At 45.8% G+C, this 21,381-nt stretch overlaps 1 protein-coding gene across 1 annotated transcript; it reads right to left on the bottom strand.

Moving 5' to 3' along the window:
- Nucleotides 1-16,277: 16,277 nt before the first annotated feature.
- Nucleotides 16,278-19,956, bottom strand: LOC125529222 (Protein phosphatase 2C family protein). The gene is made up of 5 exons (XM_087521581.1): nucleotides 19,757-19,956; nucleotides 19,058-19,235; nucleotides 18,777-18,974; nucleotides 17,930-18,135; nucleotides 16,278-17,119 (listed from the first exon to the last, which is right to left on the bottom strand). The coding sequence occupies exons 2-5, from the start codon at nucleotides 19,205-19,207 to the stop codon at nucleotides 16,561-16,563; spliced, it is 1,113 nt and encodes a 370-aa protein (XP_087377707.1). The 5' UTR covers nucleotides 19,208-19,235; nucleotides 19,757-19,956; the 3' UTR covers nucleotides 16,278-16,560.
- Between the last annotated feature and the right edge of the window lie 1,425 nt (nucleotides 19,957-21,381).

Below are 21,381 nucleotides of genomic sequence, written 5' to 3'. Positions count from 1 at the left end.
GAAACACCACGTGACTTATTTAGTTCGATCTTGTTTATGTACCCAACAATATTAAATGTTGTTAAACATGGCAAGAAGTGAAGCAAAGCAAAACTACCTATCTAGTCAAGTTTAAATGAGTCCGGGAACAACAAACAACAAATCCGGAAACTCCTCATGTGCATATATTAGGTTAGGTCCTGTTCTGCCCTAAACCATATTTTAGAGTTGTTTAACATGCAAGATGAGTGCACCATGTTAAACTAGGCAAAATTCTACCCCATTTACATATAAAGTTTATTAAATTTGGAGTTACGGTTATTTAGTTATGAATTAAAGCATTTTAACATGGCATAGGAGCAAATTTAATCAAACATCATTTTAAACATCTTAAACATGGGTGAAAGTTGCATATTATTAAACTAGACAAAATTCTAAGCAAGTTTCATATATAAAGTTGTTACGTATAATACATGGTTTGAGAGTTATTATATGCATGAAGTATAGGGTCCAATCTATAAAACGGGCAAACTCTGGATAATAGGTAAATTTCGCACACAGGGAAAAACACTATATGGGCCGAAACTGAGACAAGCCCAACAGAAAAAAAAATAAAAGGTGGGGCGCTGGGGTGTGGCCTCACCCAGTGGGCCTGGCTCAAATCGGTGAAGAGGAGGCACGCTGGGGCGCAGCTGGGCCTTGGTTCGATCTGGCGATGGCGGTCTTGGGGGGCAGTTGGGCTGGATCGAGGCAAAGAGGCAGGCCATCGCAGCGCTCCAGTCAACGCAGGCGAGCGGAGGCGCTGGCTGCGTGCGTTCCTCTCCTGCTCGATGCAGGATGCAGGGGAGGCCGGCGATGGCGCGAAGACCGGCGAGGGCTCCGGCGAGGACCGGCCGGAAGGGACTGGGATGGCGGGATCCGGCTAATCTGGGCACGGGAATGGAGCTCCAGCGGCGCGGCAGGGAACTCGGCGAGGCGCAGAATCCTGGCGGACGACGACGAGCGGCGCTGGGCATTCGGATCCACAGGATCGAGACGAGGCAAGGGGCTCATCCTCGTCCTCGAGCTCTCGCATAACCAGGGGAGACGGAGGCGGGATGAGGCTGGAGATTCCAGGAGAGGAGGCCGGCGATGGGGACGAGCTCGAGGCCGTCCATGGCGTCGGACGACGTCCTCCTCGTTCCCTGCAGGCAGACGATGACGGAAGAGCGGGTGAGCACGGGGAAGGAGAAACGGAAAGAGACGACCGAGGAGAAGGGAGACAAGGCCGGCCTGGGGGTGCTGGTCGCCGGCGGCGACGTCCGGTTGAGGGAGAGGCGAGGAGAAGGACAAAGTCGATCGATGGGGTGGATGGGACAGAGAGGATCGGGAGAAGCTTTGGTTGGTGGGTGCGCTGCGGGATCCAAGGAGGAGCACTGCTTGATTGGATCCGACAGGGGGAGGTTTCGAGGGGGATTTGGAATGTGGCGCCGGCTGAATTGGACTGATGGGACAAGCCTCCTAATTTCTAGGGTTTGCCCAAAATAGGCTATTGGTAGATCTATATATAGCAAAAAGGGCTAAGTTTAGTGGCATTTGATCCCTCCGATCTTAATCGGATGGTCAAGAAAAAATATGTTAGGAAGTCCAATTAACAAAACGGAGACGTTTTGTAGATGTTTGGGGATGATCCGGATCCAACGGTGACGATTGCCCGGGTCGGGTTCGGGACAATTTCGGACGCGCACGTGAGGGGTTCGATGCACTGTGCAGAGGGGGTTTCGGACCGTGCGGTCGCATCGGATAACTCCGGAAGCGAAGAGGGGAAGGAGGATGGACTAGGTGGGCTGTGGCGAGACTGCGAGGGGGAGAAGAGAGAGAGGGCCCGGCATCTGTTTCCGGAGACCGAAAACATCCGACGTTAGACCGACTATAATGTCGCTATAGTTATCCGTTGGGCTATCAAACGAACTCTGAATGCGATGAAACTTGGCAGGCGGCCTACCTACAACATAACAACACCACATGCCAACTTTCATCCCATTCCGAGAACATTTTCCGGCCACTTATAAAATACTATTTCGGACATGTCGCGGGTGTGTGCAAGTGTGGTTGGGCTCAGAACGGACAACGGAGAGAACTCGGAGAACCCAGACGAATGCAAGTTTTGAAAAACATGATGGTGCTATGCAAATGATGACATGATGAAATGCAACACGCAAGCAAATGACAAGGCAACAACAGCGAATAACTGGAGGACACCTGGCACATCGGTCTCGGGGCGTTACAGCCTCTCTCCTAAACCCGGTAGCTACAAGCATGCGATATGCCGAGCGGACCGAGAAAGAGCCATTCTTTTCATAGTGCCAACTCCAGAAATCAGAGATATTGCGAGTGCATAGGGGAATGCTTAGTATGATTTGAATATCCATTGGCATGAACACTGACTCCACCTTCTCTCTATCCCAGCTTGCCGACGTGTTATTTATAAGCTCCGACACTAGCATAGGGGGATTTTGAATAACGCACCCATAAGGTTTCATCATCTCCTCTCTGGGAAGCCAATTCTCTTCCCAAATCTTTGTCGATTCTCCAGTGCCAATGCGCTTGATCAGGCCCATCTTCAGAGTATCACGCCCCTCTATAATTGCCCTCCAAATCTGACTTGGGTGGTTCCCCAATGAAGCATCCAAAATTGAGCAGCTCGGGTAATATACACTCTTCAGAATACGCGCGCTGAGAGAGTCGGGCTCCTGCAACAGCCTCCATGCCTGCTTTGCTAACATAGCCAAGTTAAAAAGTTCAAAATCCTTAAAGCCTAAACCACCCATTCCTTTTGGTTGGGTCATAGTCTTCCACGAAACCCAATGGGGTTTTCGCTTTCCCTCCTTGCTTCCCCACCAAAATTTCCGGATTAACATATTGAGGTGTTCGCACAAACCTCATGGCAATTTGAAACAGGACATGGAGAAGACCGAAACTGCTTGGGCTACCGCTTTCACCAAAACCTCTTTTCCTGCTGAAGACATTGTGCTCTCAATCCACCCTTGCACTTTGCTCCATAGACAATCCTTCAAGTATTTGAAAGCACCGTTTTTAGATGAACCTATATCTGAGGGCATACCTAAATATTTCTCATTTAGGGTCTCATTTGGGACTTGCAACACCGTTTTCACCTCTGTCCGGATACTGTCGGGAACCCCTTTGCTGAAATAAACCGATGACTTGTTGTAGTTGATACGCTGCCTGGAGGCCTGGCAGTATCTGTCCAGGACTAGGTTCACCTCGGTAGCCCCCGCACTATTTGCCTTGAAAAACAGCAGGCTGTCATCAGCGAATAATAAGTGATTCACCCTAGGTGCCGAGGGCACCACTTGTAAACCACTCATGTTGGATGACTCACTTCTTGATTTTAACAAGCACGAAAGGCCCTCTACTGCTAGCAAGAACAAGTACGGAGATATCGGGTCCCCTTGTCTGATCCAACGTGTTGGTGTAAACTCCTCCAACCTCTTTCCATTAAACTGAACTGAGAAAGTAACTGAAGATACCAGTCCCATGACAATATTCACCCACCTCTGAGAAAAATCAAGTTTCAACATGATTGCTTGTAGATACTCCCATTCTACCCTGTCATAAGCTTTCATCATATCGAGTTTCAAAGCGCATGATTGATGTTTCTTTGCTTTGTTCCTCTTCATGAAATGCAAGTACTCGTAGGCAGTCACAATATTATTAGTTATTAATCTCCCTGGGACAAAGGATGACTGCTCCTCTGAAACAATCTCCGAAGAATGACTTTCAAACGATTAGAGATTACCTTGGATGCAATTTTTTAGAGGACGTTACATAGACTGATCGCCCGAAATTGTGACAACGGTGTGGGGTTTTTAACCTTTGGGATCAAAACCAGAACTGTCTCATTAATGCTTCTTGCTGATTCCTTGCCCTCTACGATATCAAGCACTGCTTTTGTGACATCCTCTCTGCAGACCTCCCAATGGCGTTGGAAGAAGTGGGCCGGAAAACCATCCGGGCCCGGTGCTTTCGTGGGAAACATTTGGAAAAGTGCTTTTTTAACTTCTGCTTGGGTGTAGGGGGCGTTCAACATATCATTCATTCCCTGTGTTACTTTGCATGGTACGGTAGATAGGACACTCTCCATATCCTGTACTCCCTCTGAGCTATACAGGTTTTTATAAAAGGCGGTTGTCATTGCTTCCATCTCGTCTCTATTCTCTGTGAGCTGACCGGACTCTTTCTGAAGAGCCCTAATCTGATTTTTTCCGTCTCCTTCTACTTGCACGTAAATGAAACAAATATGTGTTTTTATCTCCATGCATCAGCCACTCGAGCCTTGCCCTCTGGCGCCATAATATCTCCTCGCGATGATATAACTCAACTAGATTTTCTGTAATTTTTAACTCCATGTGGTTAGGCCCGAATCTACCTGGGAGGCCGCGCAGCTCCTGTAGCTGTTTCTGCAATCGTGCAATCTGCTGTCTTACATAGCCAAAGTGCTCACGATCCTATGCAGAGACATCACCCGACACACGCTGCAGCTTTTGTCGCACCTGCTCCACTGGTCTGATGTTGTCCAGATTCTGTGCGGCCCACCCGTCGCCAATCACTTCCGCACGCTTGGGGTCCCGCTTGAAGGAAATATGCCCTAGAGGCAATAATAAAGTTATTATTTATTTCCTTATATCATGATAAATGTTTATTATTCATGCTAGAATTGTATTAACCGGAAACATAATACATGTGTGAATACATAGACAAAAACAGAGAGTCACTAGTATGCCTCTACTTGACTAGCTCGTTAATCAAAGATGGTTATGTTTCCTAACCATAGACATGAGTTGTCATTTGATTAACGGGATCACATCATTAGGAGAATGATGTGATTGACTTGACCCATTCTGTTAGCTTAGCACTTGATCGTTTAGTTTGTTGCTATTGCTTTCTTCATAACTTATACATGTTCCTATGACTATGAGATTATGCAACTCCCGTTTACTGGAGGAACACTTTGTGTGCTACCAAACGTCACAACGTAACTGGGTGATTATAAAGGTGCTCTACAGGTGTCTCCGAAGGTACTTGTTGGGTTGGCGTATTTCGAGATTAGGATTTGTCACTCCGATTGTCGGAGAGGTATCTCTGGGCCCTCTCGGTAATGCACATCACTCAAGCCTTGCAAGCATTGCAACTAATAAGTTAGTTGCAGGATGATGTATTACGGAACGAGTAAAGAGACTTGCCGGTAACGAGATTGAACTAGGTATTGAGATACCGACGATCGAATCTCGGGCAAGTAACATACCGATGACAAAGGGAACAACGTATGTTGTTATGCGGTCTGACCGATAAAGATCTTCGTAGAATATGTAGGAGCCAATATGAGCATCCAGGTTCCGCTATTGGTTATTGACCGGAGACGTGTCTCGGTCATGTCTACATAGTTCTCGAACCCGTAGGGTCCGCACGCTTAAAGTTCGGTGACGACCGTAATTAGGGTTTTTGTGATTTGATGTGCCGAAGGTTGTTCGGAGTCCCGGATGTGATAACGGACATGACGAGGAGTCTCGAAATGGTCGAGACATAAATATTGATATATTGGAAGCCTGTATTTGGATATCGGAAACGTTCCGGGTTAAATCGGGATTTTACCGGAGTACCGGGGGGTTACCGGAACCCCCCCGGGGGTTATTGGGCCTACATGGGCCATAAGGGAGAAGAGGAGGGCCGGCCAGGGCAGGCCGCGCGCCCCCTCCCCCCCTAGTCCGAATAGGACAAGGAAGGGGGGGCGGCGCCCCCCTTTCCTCTTTCTCCCTTCCTCCTTCCTTTTCCAACAAGGCAAGAGGGGGGAGTCCTCCTCCAGGCACACCCATAGGGCCGGCCGCACCTCCCCCTCTCCCTCCTTTATATACTGAGGCAAGGGGACACCCCATGACACACAATTTGATCCTCGTGATCGTTCCTTAGCCGTGTGCGGTGCCCCCTTCCACCATATTCCACCTCGGTCATATCGTAGCGGTGCTTAGGCGAAGCCCTACGTCAGTAGAACATCATCACCGTCATCACGCTGTCGTGCTGACGAAACTCTCCCTCAACGTTTTGCTGGATCGGAACTCGAGGGACGTCACCGAGTTGAACGTGTGCAGAACTCGGAGGTGCCGTACGTTCGGTACTTGGATCGGTCGGATCGGGAAGACGTACGACTACTTCCTCTACGTTGTGTCAACACTTCCGTTGTCGGTCTACGAGGGTACGTAGACAACACTCTCCCCTCTCGTTGCTATGCATCACCATGATCTTGCGTGTGCGTAGGAATTTTTTTGAAATTACTACGTTCCCCAACAGTGGCATCCGAGCCTAGGTTTTATGCGTTGATGTTGTGCACGAGTAGAACACAAGTGATTTGTGGGTGATATAAGTCATACTGCTTACCAGCATGTCATACTTTGGTTCGGCGGTATTGTTGGATGAAGCGGCCCGGACCGACATTACGTGTACGCTTACGCGAGACTGGTTCTACCGGCGTGCTTTGCACACAGGTGGCTGGCGGGTGTCAGTTTCTCCAACTTTAGTTGAACCAAGTGTGGCTACGCCCGGTCCTTGCGAAGGTTAAAACAGCACCAACTTGACAAACTATCGTTGTGGTTTTGATGCGTAGGTAAGAACGGTTCTTGCTAAGCCCGTAGCAGCCACGTAAAACTTGCAACAACAAAGTAGAGGACGTCTAACTTGTTTTTGCAGGGCATGTTGTGATGTGATATCGTCAAGACATGATGCTAAATTTTATTGTATGAGTTGATCATGTTTTGTAACCGAGTTATCGGCAACTGGCAGGAGCCATATGGTTGTCGCTTTATTGTATGCTATGCAATTGCGTTGTAATGCTTTACTTTATCACTAAGCGGTAGCGATAGTCGTGGAAGCATAAGATTGGCGAGACGACAACGATGCTACAATGGTGATCAAGGTGTTGCACCGGTGACGATGGTGATCATGAAGGTGCTTCGGAGATGGAGATCACAAGCACAAGATGATGATGGCCATATCATATCACTTATATTGATTGCATGTGATGTTTATCTTTTATGCATCTTATCTTGCTTTGATTGACGGTAGCATTATAAGATGATTCCCCACTAAATTATCAAAGTATAAGTGTTCTCCCTGAGTATGCACCGTTGCGAAAGTTCTTCGTGCTGAGACACCACGTGATGATCGGGTGTGATAGGCTCTACATTCAAATACAACGGGTGCAAAATAGTTGCACACGCGGAATACTCAGGTTTAACTTGACGAGCCTAGCATATAACAGATATGGCCTCGGAACACGGAGAGCAAAAGGCCGAGCATGAATCATATAGTAGATATGATCAACATATTGATGTTCACCATTGATACTACTCCATCTCACGTGATGATCGGACATGGTTTAGTTGATTTGGATCACGTGATCACTTAGAGGATTAGAGGGATATCTTTCTAAGTGGGAGTTCTTAAGTAATATGATTAATTGAACTTAAATTTATCATGAACTTAGTACCTGATAGTATCTTGCTTGTCTATGTTTGATTGTAGATAGATGGCTCGTGTTGTTGTTCCGTTGAATTTTAATGCGTTCCTTGAGAAAGCAAAGTTGAAAGATGATGGTAGCAATTACACGGACTGGGTCCGTAACTTGAGGATTATCCTCATTGCTGCACAGAAGAATTACGTCCTGGAAGCACCGCTAAGTGCCAAGCCTGCTGCAGGAGCGACACCAGATGTTATGAACGTCTGGCAGAGCAAAGCTGATGACTACTCGATAGTTCAGTGTGCCATGCTTTACGGCTTAGAACCGGGTCTTCAACGATGTTTTGAACATCATGGAGCATATGAGATGTTCCATGAGTTGAAGTTAATATTTCAAGCAAATGCCCGGATTGAGAGATATGAAGTCTCCAATAAGTTCTATAGCTGCAAAATGGAGGAGAATAGTTCTGTCAGTGAACATATACTCAAAATATCTGGGTATCATAATCACTTGACTCAACTGGGGGTTAATCTTCCTGTTGATAGTGTCATTGACAGAGTTCTTCAATCACTGCCACCAAGCTACAAAAGCTTTGTGATGAACTATAATATGCAAGGGATGAATAAAACTATTCCTGAGCTCTTCGCAATGCTAAAAGCCGCGGAGGTAGAAATCAAGAAGGAGCATCAAGTGTTGATGGTCAATAAGACCACCAGTTTCAAGAAAAAGGGCAAAGGGAAGAAGAAAGGGAACTTCAAGAAGAACAGCAAACAAGTTGCTGCTCAGGAGAAGAAACCCAAGTCTGGACCTAAGCCTGAGACTGAGTGCTTCTACTGCAAGCAGACTGGTCACTGGAAGCGAAACTGCCCCAAGTATTTGGCGGATAAGAAGGATGGCAAAGTGAACAAAGGTATATGTGATATACATGTTATTGATGTGTACCTTACTAATGCTCGCAGTAGCACCTGGGTATTTGATACTGGTTCTGTTGCTAACATTTGCAACTCGAAACAGGGGCTACGGATTAAGTGGAGATTGGCTAAGGACGAGGTGATGATGCGCGTGGGAAATGGTTCCAAAGTCGATGTGATCGCGGTCGGCACGCTACCTCTACATCTACCTTCGGGATTAGTATTAGACCTAAATAATTGTTAGTTGGTGCCAGTGTTGAGCATGAACATTATATCTGGATCTTGTTTGATGCGAGACAGTTATTCATTTAAATCAGTGAATAATGGTTGTTCTATTTATATGAGTAATATCTTTTATGGTCATGCACCCTTAAAGAGTGGTCTATTTTTTATGAATCTCGATAGTAGTGATACACATATTCATAATGTTGAAATCGAAAGATGCAGAGTTGATAATGATAGTGCAACTTATTTGTGGCACTGCCGTTTAGGTCATATCGATGTAAAGCGCATGAAGAAACTCCATACTGATGGACTTTTGGAACTACTTGATTATAAATCACTTGGTACTTGCGAACCGTGCCTCATGGGTAAGATGACTAAAACGCCGTTCTCCGGTACTATGGAGAGAGCAACGGATTTGTTGGAAATCATACATACAGATGTATGTGGTCCAATGAATGTTGAGGCTCGTGGCGGATATCATTATTTTCTCACCTTCACAGATGATTTAAGCAGATATGGGTATATCTACTTAATGAAACATAAGTCTGAAACATTTGAAAAGTTCAAAGAATTTCAGAGTGAAGTTGAAAATCATCGTAACAAGAAAATAAAGTTTCTACGATCTGATCGTGGAGGAGAATATTTGAGTTACAAGTTTGGTCTACATTTGAAACAATGCGGAATAGTTTCGCAACTCACGCCACCCGGAACACCACAGCGTAATGGTGTGTCCAAACGTCGTAATCGTACTTTATTAGATATGGTGCGATCTATGATGTCTCTTACTGATTTACCGTTATCGTTTTGGGGTTATGCTTTAGAGACGACTGCATTCACGTTAAATAGGACACCATCGAAATCCGTTGAGACGACGCCTTATGAACTGTGGTTTGGCAAGAAACCAAAGTTGTCATTTCTGAAAGTTTGGGGCTGCGATGCTTATGTGAAAAAGCTTCAACGTGATAAGCTCGAACCCAAAACGGAGAAATGTGTCTTCATAGGATACCCAAAGGAGACTGTTGGGTACACCTTCTATCACAGATCCGAAGGCAAAACTTTTGTTGCTAAATTCGGAGTTTTTCTAGAGAAGGAGTTTCTCTCGAAAGAAGTGAGTGGGAGAAAAGTAGAACTTGATGAGGTAACTGTACCTGCTCCCTTATTGGAAAGTAGTACATCACAGAAACCAGTTTCTGTGACACTTACACCAATTAGTGATGAAGCTAATGATAATGATCATGAAACTTCAGATCAAGTTACTACCGAACCTCGTAGATCAACCAGAGTAAGATCCGCACCAGAGTGGTACGGTAATCCTGTTCTGGAAGTCATGCTACTAGATCATGATGAACCTACGAACTATGAAGAAGCGATGGTGAGCCCAGATTCCGCAAAATGGCTAGAAGCCATGAAATCTGAGATGGGATCCATGTATGAGAACAAAGTGTGGACTTTGGTTGACTTGCTCGTTGATTGGCAAGCAATTGAGAATAAATGGATCTTCAAGAAGAAGACTGACGTTGACGGTAATGTTACTGTCTACAAAGCTCGACTTGTTGCAAAAGGTTTTCGACAAGTTCAAGGGATTGAGTACGATGAGACCTTCTCACCCGTAGCGATGCTTAAGTCTGTCCGAATCATGTTAGCAATTGCCGCATTTTATGATTATGAAATTTCGCAAATGGATCTCAAAACTGCATTCCTGAATGGATTTCTAGAAGAAGAGTTGTATATGATGCAACCAGAAGGTTTTGTCGATCCAAAGGGAGCTAACAAAGTGTGCAAGCTCCAGCGATCCATTTATGGACTGGTGCAAGCCTCTCGGAGTTGGAATAAATGCTTTGATAGTGTGATCAAAGCATTTGGTTTTGTACAGACTTTTGGAGAAGCCTGTATTTACAAGAAAGTGAGTAGGAGCTCTGTAGCATTTCTGATATTATATGTGGATGACATATTATTGATTGGAAATGATATAGAATTTCTGGATAGCATAAAGGGATACTTGAATAAGAGTTTTTCAATGAAAGACCTCGGTGAAGCTGCTTACATATTGGGCATTAAGATCTATAGAGATAGATCAAGACGCTTAATTGGACTTTCACAAAGCACATACCTTGACAAGGTTTTGAAGAAGTTCAAAATGGATCAAGCAAAGAAAGGGTTCTTGCCTATGTTACAAGGTGTGAAGTTGAGTAAGACTCAATGTCCGACCACCACAGAAGATAGAGAGAAAATGAAAGGTGTTCCCTATGCTTCAGCCATAGGCTCTATCATGTATGCAATGCTGTGTACCAGACCTGATGTGTGCCTTGCTATAAGTCTACCAGGGAGGTACCAAAGTAATCCAAGAGTGGATCACTGGACAGCAGTCAAGAACATCCTAAAATACCTGAAAAGGACTAAGGATATGTTTCTCGTATATGGAGGTGACAAAGAGCTCATCGTAAATGGTTGCGTTGATGCAAGCTTTGACACTGATCCGGACGATTCTAAATCGCAAACCGGATACGTGTTTTTACTGAACGGTGGAGCTGTCAGTTGGTGCAGTTCTAAACAAAGCGTCGTGGCGGGATCTACATGTGAAGCGGAGTACATAGCTGCTTCGAAAGCAGCAAATGAAGGAGTCTGGATGAAGGAGTTCATATCTGATCTAGGTGTCATACCTAGTGCATCGGGTCCAATGAAAATCTTTTGTGACAATACTGGTGCAATTGCCTTGGCGCAGGAATCCAGATTTCACAAGAGAACCAAACACATCAAGAGACGCTTCAATTCCATTCGGGATTTAGTCCAAGTGGGAGACATAGAAATTTGCAAGATACATACGGATCTGAATGTTGCAGACCCGCTAACTAAGCCTCTTCCACGAGAAAAACATGATCAGCACCAAGGCTCCATGGGTGTTAGAATCATTACTGTGTAATCTAGATTATTGACTCTAGTGCAAGTGGGAGACTGAAGGAAATATGCCCTAGAGGCAATAATAAAGTTATTATTTATTTCCTTATATCATGATAAATGTTTATTATTCATGCTAGAATTGTATTAACCGGAAACATAATACATGTGTGAATACATAGACAAAAACAGAGAGTCACTAGTATGCCTCTACTTGACTAGCTCGTTAATCAAAGATGGTTATGTTTCCTAACCATAGACATGAGTTGTCATTTGATTAATGGGATCACATCATTAGGAGAATGATGTGATTGACTCGACCCATTCTGTTAGCTTAGCACTTGATCGTTTAGTTTGTTGCTATTGCTTTCTTCATAACTTATACATGTTCCTATGACTATGAGATTATGCAACTCCCGTTTACCGGAGGAACACTTTGTGTGCTACCAAACGTCACAGAGTAACTGGGTGATTATAAAGGTGCTCTACAGGTGTCTCTGAAGGTACTTGTTGGGTTGGCGTATTTCGAGATTAGGATTTTTCACTCCGATTGCCGGAGAGGTATCTCTGGGCCCTCTCGGTAATGCACATCACTCAAGCCTTGCAAGCATTGCAACTAATAAGTTAGTTGCAGGATGATGTATTACGGAACGAGTAAAGAGACTTGCCGGTAACGAGATTGAACTAGGTATTGAGATACCGACGATCGAATCTCGGGCAAGTAACATACCGATGACAAAGGGAACAACGTATGTTGTTATGCGGTCTGACCGATAAAGATCTTCGTAGAATATGTAGGAGCCAATATGAGCATCCAGGTTCCGCTATTGGTTATTGACCGGAGACGTGTCTCGGTCATGTCTACATAGTTCTCGAACCCGTAGGGTCCGCACGCTTAAAGTTCGGTGACGACCGTAATTAGGGTTTTTGTGTTTTGATGTACCGAAGGTTGTTCGGAGTCCCGGATGTGATCAGGGACATGACGAGGAGTCTCAAAATGGTCAAGACATAAAGATTGATATATTGGAAGCCTATATTTGGATATCGGAAACGTTCCGGGTGAAATCGGGATTTTACCGGAGTACCGGGGGGTTACCGGAACCCCCCGGGGGGTTATTGGGCCTACATGGGCCATAAGGGAGAAGAGGAGGGCCGGCCAGGGCAGGCCGCGCGCCCCCTCCCCCCTAGTCCGAATAGGACAAGGAAGGGGGGGCGGCGCCCCCCCCCCCTTTCCTCTTTCTCCCTTCCTCCTTCCTTTTCCAACAAGGCAAGAGGGGGGAGTCCTACTCCCGGTTGGAGTAGGACTCCTTCAGGCGCACCCATAGGGCTGGCCGCACCTCCCCCTCTCCCTCCTTTATATACTGAGGCAAGGGGGCACCCAATGACACACAAGTTGATCCTCGTGAACGTTCCTTAGCCGTGTGCGGTGCCCCCTTCCACCATATTCCACCTCGGTCATATCGTAGCGGTGCTTAGGCGAAGCCCTACGTCGGTAGAACATCATCACCGTCATCACGCCGTCATGCTGACGAAACTCTCCCTCAACGTTTTGCTGGATCGGAACTCGAGGGACGTCACCGAGTTGAACGTGTGCAGAACTCAGAGGTGCCGTACGTTCGGTACTTGGATCGGTCGGATCGGGAAGACGTACGACTACTTCCTCTACGTTGTGTCAACACTTCCGTTGCCGGTCTACGAGGGTACGTAGACAACACTCTCCCCTCTCGTTGCTATGCATCACCATGATCTTGCGTGTGCGTAGAATTTTTTTGAAATTACTACGTTCCCCAACACCGCTCCCAACACATCTCGTACCTGAACTGCCTCGGTCCCCGTGAAACTGCATGCTGCATGTCAAGCTGGAGGAAGATGGGAATATGATCAGAAGAAACCGCGTGCTTATGTTCCAGAATAGCTGTTGGAAAAGCCAAAGACCACGCTGGATTAGCGACGCATCTATCCAGCCGAACTCTAGCATAAGTTCCTCCTGCCACCTTTTTTCAAACGTCCAGTTGATTCCAGTGAAGCCTATATCTGACAAACCGCATGTATCAAGCGCATCTCTAAATGCATCCATTTGTGCCTGACTTCTGTTTGCCACTCCGTCGTGCTCATGTGAGTATAACACCTCATTAAAGTCTCCTATAACCGCCCATGGCAGATCGTTAGCACCAACAATGCTGCGTAGCATGTCCCATGTTTTATATCTCTCCACTACCTGGGCCTCCCCATAGACGAAAGTGACCCTAGTTTTTATCTGAGCCAGATCATCTATCACAACATTAATATGATACTTGGAGTAACCATCAACCACTAGCTTTATTTCATCATTCCAAAAGATATCAAGTCCACCACTTCTCCCAAAACTACTAACTGCAAAACTATTGGTAAATCCTAATGAGCCTGCTAAATTCTCTACTCGAGAGCCCTCTATCTGAGTTTCGACAATGCATAATACAGAGGGGGCAAGTTGCCTCGTTAGATCACGAAGCTCTCGAACTGTCGCGGGTTTGCCAGCCCCGCGATAGTTCCAACATAGTAGACTCACTGCGCATGGCGCGACTCCCCATGGGAGCCCGCCAAACGCGCATCATTGTTTATTGTCAACACTAGACTCTTCACCATTGAGTTGTCTTGGGCTGGTAGAGAAAGCTTGTTCCTCTTTGGTTCCTACTTGGATGGAGAGGTCACCGGTACATCTTGACTCTGCTGCATAGGCAAAGGGTTGCTTGGTTGGGCAACAGGCATAGAGCTAGCTGAACCCCTCGGGTCCAGCATCACTAGGGCGCCCCTTTTCCTGTTATTTTCCGCATCATCCATTGCAATATCTTCCTTCATGTTCTCTGAAAGCTCCTGCTCATTCCACCTCTCCTGACTCCTCTGAGAAGAAACGCGGCCTCGTCCACGGCCACGACCCGATCTGCCACGCTCTCTTCCTTCTCCCGGTCCCCGGCCCGGTCCTCTGAACCACGATGCCCGCAAATTCTTGTAAACCAGAGCTTCAGGTGGATGAACACCATCACCGTGCTCCTTAAAGTGGTGTCCAAGGTGGCCACACACAGCGCACCAGTCTGGTAATCGCTCATATTTTACCAGAAAGATTTTCCTTTTCCCCTCTTTCACCATAGAGACTGCATTCTTTAGAGGAAGATGAACATTGATCTTAACCCTAACTCGTACAAAGTTGCCTTCAAAGTCTTGTGATTTTGGTTCAGCGTATATGTACTGCCCAATTTTCCCTGCTAGTGCTTTAATCATTGGGAAGTACCCGTCAGGAAAGTCATGTATCTGAGCCCATATATCAAGCATATCCAGATTCACCTCTGAAGGCTTAGTGAACCCGTCATACTCAGCAAGCACCACCGTTTTTCCTTTGAAGGTCCACGGTCCCTCCGCCATGACGCGTTCCCAATCGTCGAGGCACGAGAACTGCATAGTGTACAAATTTTCTTCGAGCGGACGGATCTTTACCTCCTGCGCTAGGTCCCAGGCAACCCTCATGTTACGGAAGAACCAATATTGGATGTAGTTCTTAGGGGTGTGAACTCTTGTGATAGCCATCCACCGCACCGCTGATTCAGATGGAACATCTTGCTCCTCGAAAACCACATCATCTAGGTCATCCTCAGTAATGCCCAGATTCTTCATCATCTCCTCAACATCGCTTGCCTCCGCGCCTGATCCAGACGCGCGGCTAGCCATACCGCAAACCCTAACCCGACGAAACAGCGATCACCAGGTTTGACGGAACCCTATCTGCCTTCTCCTCCTCCCGTAAACCCTAACAAGGCCGAGACCGGGGAACAATGCAAGATCGCCCCTTGATCAGTCCAAGCTTGGCTAGGGACCGGAGGAAGATCGGCGAGGGGATAGGATAGTCTCAACGGCGGCTCGGAGAGTCGCCGAGAGGAAACGAAACCCTAATAGGAGGGGAGAGTCTGCACTTAAGGTGTGAAGAATCTGGTCAGGGAAGCCCATGTTCCAATCGAGCCCACCTCTTGGGTACAAAGGAGTACAAGGATAAATTCGATCCCTTATTCCGATTCTTTCTCCCCTATAAAAAGAGAAGTCTGATTCATTCTGAAATGTAAACGAGCACCCAAACAAGACCCTTCAACCCCAACGAGTCACCAGTCACCAGAGTTGTTGACCTTTGCCACTAAGCAAACAAAAAAAAAGTGGACTTCTGCAACACTGCGTCCAGTGAGACCTCAAGATGGAACGAGGGATTATATGGTTTTAAAGTTCCAAAATCAATGCAGTTCGGGAAAAAGTTATCCCAGAAATGATCAAATTCGTCGCACGTGATCATCGCTGTGCAGCCACACAAGCGGCATCGCAGGCAAGCTGCAAGCAGAGGAGTCAGTGGAAGTGTTGCAATACAAGAAAATATTTGCAAGTTTGAGTAGATGGGTCCATCAGTGAGCTTCGTACTACTCCCTCCGTTCCAAATTACTCGTCTTAGAAATGGATGTATCTACAACTAAAATACATCTAGATACATCCATACATGTGACAAGTAATTCGGAACGGAGGGAGTACTACAGTACTATCTTCCCAAGAATTTATGCAAGCTATGTGCACGGCATCGTTGGACTTGTACTTACAATGCTACCATCAGACAATACAATAAAGAGCAAGGATTAAAAGTTCATTTCTCTGTCAGGTTTACCAACGTAGATATGATATCATTTATCATCTGAGGGATAAGGGGGAGTTCATAATTTAGACTAGTATAACTCCTGAGCAGAGCAAAATTGATCAGCTATAATAACTGTCATTTGTACCAGAATAAGAATGCCGGGCATTGCCCAATTACACTCTGGACAATCAAACGCTAGCCGGTACAAACAGAGCATTGCCTTCGCAAAATGATTAGCCTACACCTCAACAAAATTTGGAACATGATTCTACACAACTTATTCCAGGGACCTATAGTGGCGAGACCTGGGCAAAACTTTCAAGGAACAACAACAAATAATATAAGATCATACAACAAAAGGGTTACGCGAGGGAGGAAGACATGTTTAGAGAGGGAGGTCAGGCATTACTGTCGAGAGCACCCTTTAGCATATGCAACCCTTCCATCGAAATACTTCTCCGTACTCGGAATCTTGGGATCTCAATTTGAGGGGGTGGGTCTGCTGAGAAGCATACAACTACCGCAGTTAGGTTGTCGCAAGTGTCTCGTCTGAGCGCTTCCTGAACAAGTTCTCTTGAGCACCTTTCCGGATCGTTGTGGGCCATCAGCTCTTTCCGTACCATTGACACGGCACATTGGCTGGTCATCACATCCCAAAGGCCATCACATCCTATTATCAAGAACTCGTCTTCCTCGGTGAGTCTAACCTCCTGAAATTCAGGTTCTGGAGTGAGAGGGCTTATAGACCCTTTAGAACCTTTGACGTGCCAATCACCGATTGCCCTTGCTACAGATAGCTGACCATTGAGATAGCCATCGAAGACTATGCCACCAAGGTTCTCAATCCTGAGCTTTTCACTCTTGCAGTTGGGTTTGTGATCTTTTGACAGCTCAACAGCTCGTCCTCGCTTTCCTAACACAGCTCGACAATCTCCTGCATTTGCAACAAGCAATGTCCTGTACCATTGAATGAGGTGGATGAGAGTATATCATAAGATGCAAATAACCAATCTAAAGATTGCAAACACAATACAGGTTCTACTCTGGTAATGTGTCAACTATTAAAGGCAAGGAGGCCCAGAGGACAGCTTGGTACAGCAAAGAACCTTGTGTTCGGTTGAGACATTAGGGGTTGAAGCAATAAATGTGAAGTAGCTGTCAGATATAAAGGATATGAAGTAGCCTCTATAATTTCAAAAATACTCCCTCCGTCCCATAATGTAAGACGTTTTTTGACACTATTATGGGACGGAGGGAGTAGGAAGGAATAGTGTCCAATTATTTACCACTAAAGTCGCAAAAATGCCTAACCAACAACCCAGTGAGTTCTTCTAACCAAGAATAACACAATACCCAGCTTCAAATCAGTTTCTTTTCTATGTCAACAAACTGGTTTTGATTTAACTCCTTGCAATATTATACAATGAATGGAAAACATTATTACAAACTCCCTCCGGTTGGTTTTATAAGTCAGGCATGGATTTTTAGGTCTTCAATTTACTAATAAAATATGTGTTATATGTCACAAAATAATATATTTAGAAACTTCATTCGACGACAAATCTGAAGATATAATTTTTGTGGCATTTAACACATGTTTCTTTAGGCAAATTGAAGACCAATACCCGTACCGGAGGGAGTACAATAACATTGACAGGTAAACCCAACCGGAGGGGGTGCAATAACATTCGACAGGTGTCTTCTTAGGATGCCTTGTGTCAGTAAAATTAAAAGTTTTGGTACTAGCACCAAAACTTAGTAACTTACCTGCCAAAAATAAGGGCCGTCAATGCTGTGGTCCCTGAATTGCGGTCAAGAGAATGGGAATCTGCAATCGCGTGATCAGCCTTTACAAATGCACTTCTGATTGCTTTCTCCATGCTGTTGGGGAAGTGACCATCTTCGATTATGAACTTCAGTAAGTTCTTCCGAACAAAACAGACTGCATCTGTACCACCATGACCATCAAACACCTGCAAATTATGTCAAGAAAATGTATCATTAAACATTAGTTGTGCTACGTAAAGTCAAATGCCACAAAAAAATTCCCCCACAAAACGAATAATTACTGCACTCAAGAACCAGGAGACGCCATTCATATGCAAGGCGTGGTTTTTCTTTAATTGAATACAGGGCCCAGTTTAGCATAAAAAACTGTAGAATTTCAATCCAAAATACAGCTCTTACTGTTTACAAAGAACTATTTCTCCTTCTGTTAAAAGCATGATTCAAGAAAGACACTTTTTGTTTGCAGAGGTTTCCATTGTACTAGCAAATAAGAAATGAAACTAAAAGCATCTATCAATGCTTATAATGAACTGATTCGCCTCAACGCAATCATTCAACCACAGTATTACAATCATTTCCACCATCATACGTCCACAACCGACGTAATCATGCATTTCCAAGTTGAGCAAATGAACACATCTAGAAGCTATTATCGCAGCATTAGTGCTGCACATAAGTCAGAATGGGTGGCATTATTATCACAGAAAAGTCACACCAGACTAAATCATTGATTCATAATGAGCACATGCATTGTCAAACAGTTAATGGGACAAGAACAGTGAGGAACCACCGGAGCGAAATTTATGGTAACTGTAATCCAACTCACCCCATAGAAAGCACCCGGTGCAGGGATAGCAGGGGTACGCATTCCGAGGTGCTCGATGAGGCTGTCGATGCAAACATGCTCGTCCTCCATGTAGGACTTTGGCCCGATATTGGCGCAGCTCCCAGACCGGAAGACCGGCAGGAAGGTGGGACGGATGTCTGCTGGTGAGATCAAGCTCAGTGTTCCCGAATCCAAGCCCTGCAAGAAAACAAAAGAGAAACACATAGTAGTTTGAGGAAATGGCCAGGCAATGAGCTGGAGGGGATAGTCAGTGTGGTTACCAAGTCTGTGGAGGCCGCGGCGATGCGCGCACTGCTGGCGCAGTGGCGTATGGCCGTGAGCTGGTGACGCGGCGGCTTCCGGGCCATGGGGCTACCGGTGGCGCTGCCGCCGCTACTGGGTGGGGTCTCCGGCTCAACGCCTCCGCTCATGATGTCTGGGGCTCTTGGCTACTCTGTTCTGTTGGTGATCAGAGACAGTACAAGAAACAAAATCATTTCAGGAAAAAAAGATGCAACTTTCCGCTCCTGAAAGCTAGGAACGATTAGAGACGAAGAACATTTCCGGATTGCTGGGAGATTGAAAGCAGTCCTCCCGATCGGCCATGATTGGAGCCGTACCAATTACGCCGCCATGATAATAATATCTAATCGAGCGAAAAAAAAGGAACACCCGTAGCATCAATAACAGGAAAGAATTGAAATCCGCTTCCCTCCCGCCCGTGCAACGATTGGAACCAATAGCCGCGCCCGGGACGGCGCCATTTCCGCCGCCCCGGGACCTCCGTGGGCGCAGGCGAGCAAAAGAAATCCCTCCTCCCGCAGTGCCCCAACAGCCGACCAAGAACGATCCGATTTCTCCACGACGACCACGACGAATCCGTCCATCCGGGCGAACGAACGAACCGAAGATGCAGAGTTGCGGACAGGACATGTCAGATCAGGGAGGTGCCGGGCAGGCAGGGAGGGAGGAGCGCTCACCACCGGAGAAGGGAGAAGGGCCGTCGCCGCAGCCGCGCCGTGCGATGCGCCGGGTAGGAGGAGGAGCTGGTGGCGACGATGGGGGAGGAGCGTGCAGGAGGTCGTGGATGGGGAGGAGCTCGTGGCGGATTTGGGGACAGGGGCGGGGCGAGGTGAGGAGGGAGAGGGGGCTGGTCTTGGGGGCGGGCGGGCGGGCGGGATGGTTCGTGTGATCCCATCTGCGGCGCAGCTGTGCACGGCTGGATGTGGGTGGGGTGCGGCTCCGGTGTGCATTCCGTGTCTCTGTCGGGTCCGCCCGTCCGTCCCTCCCTTCCCTCGCTTTCTTTCTGCGTGCATAAAATAATGCCCGTCTACTGCTTTCTGCTTGGACCTTTTCGCCCCTTTCCTGCTGCTGTCTTAGATTTTTCTTTGTCTCTACTGCCACCACTGCTTCTTATCTATACCAACCAGTTAATCTATACATGCAATGCACGTTAATTTTAAAATATATTAAATGCATGCGGATATTAAATAAGATATTATATACGTGTTATTATGTGATCAGCATTATATTTGACATGAAATTAACTACACACCGTTTAGCGTGTAGTTAATTTCATGCCAAATATAGTGCCGAAGGCGTCAGATTTTATTCATCTCCAAGAGTATTACAGAGGGATATACAGAAGGCCCTGTTAAAGAAATAAAAAGAGCAACTTCTGGACCTACATATGTGGCGATGAACAAAGCTGAAAGAAATAGGAACCTACAAATTTAAGATCTCCTTTGGTTTGGAGAAATTTCATAAAAAAATTAGAGGATAGGATTTTTATAGGATTTTTTTCTTTAAAACCTTTTGGTTCATAGGAATAGATTCCTATTCCTATATAGGATTGGTTCCTATTCTCCACATTTCATAGGAAAATAAAAATGAGCCTAGACTCAATGAAAAAATTCCTTTGGTGTCAACCAAATGACATCTTGTTTCCTATTCCTACTCATAGGATTTGAGATACATGTCATCTCATTTCCTACAAAATTTCTATTTCTATGATAATCCTATCCTATGAATCAAAAGAGGCCTTGTTTCTAATGAACAACAGAACAACATGAGGCATCTGGATAGAGAAGCTGCAGGAATCTTCAGGTAGAAAACCAGTGTTCCTTTGAAGAAGCATCAATCAAGACAAGCCTTGAATGAAGAACATGCAGTAATGGCCTGCAAGGTCCTTAAACACCAGGAACAAAGTGATCCTGAATATATGTGCACTTCCATTCGGCTCATTCAGCTCAAATGCAGAGTACGGCATGGATTACAAAGTCCTGTAAATGAACTTGAGAGAGAGAGTAGAAATAAAAGGACAATGAGAGTGTCTATGAGCTGAAGAATTACATGCATAAACGAATAAATGGGAATCTGAAACCTATGATCCTGCTTCGCTAGAAAACTATAAAAAAAACATTATGAAACTTCTAGTCTATCCATTCAAACATCATGAGAGTAAAAACACACAAAGTGGAAGAAATTACATCCATGCCCTACAAGCACTGGAACGAGCCGAAGGCGTGCCATCGTTATCGTTCCCCTCTCATTCGAGTCGAACAAATATTATTATTGTAGATAGTCAGATAGTCGTCGTGTTAAG

This window comes from Triticum urartu, chromosome 1A (assembly GCF_056163025.1).
Source record: "Triticum urartu cultivar PI428250 chromosome 1A, HENAU_Tu73, whole genome shotgun sequence".
In the NCBI taxonomy this organism is placed as follows: Eukaryota; Viridiplantae; Streptophyta; class Magnoliopsida; order Poales; family Poaceae; genus Triticum; species Triticum urartu.
This window is presented reverse-complemented; position numbering and strand designations above follow the sequence as displayed.

Coding starts and splice junctions, on each gene's coding strand:
- LOC125529222 (XM_087521581.1), bottom strand. CDS start 19,207: ATGAGCGGAGGCGTTGAGCCGGAGACCCCACCCAGTAGCGGCGGCAGC. Junction 18,136..18,776: donor CACCGGGTGCTTTCTATGGG/GTGAGTTGGATT, acceptor CATAATTTGCAG/GTGTTTGATGGTCATGGTGG. Junction 17,120..17,929: donor ACGGCCCTTATTTTTGGCAG/GTAAGTTACTAA, acceptor TCAATGGTACAG/GACATTGCTTGTTGCAAATG.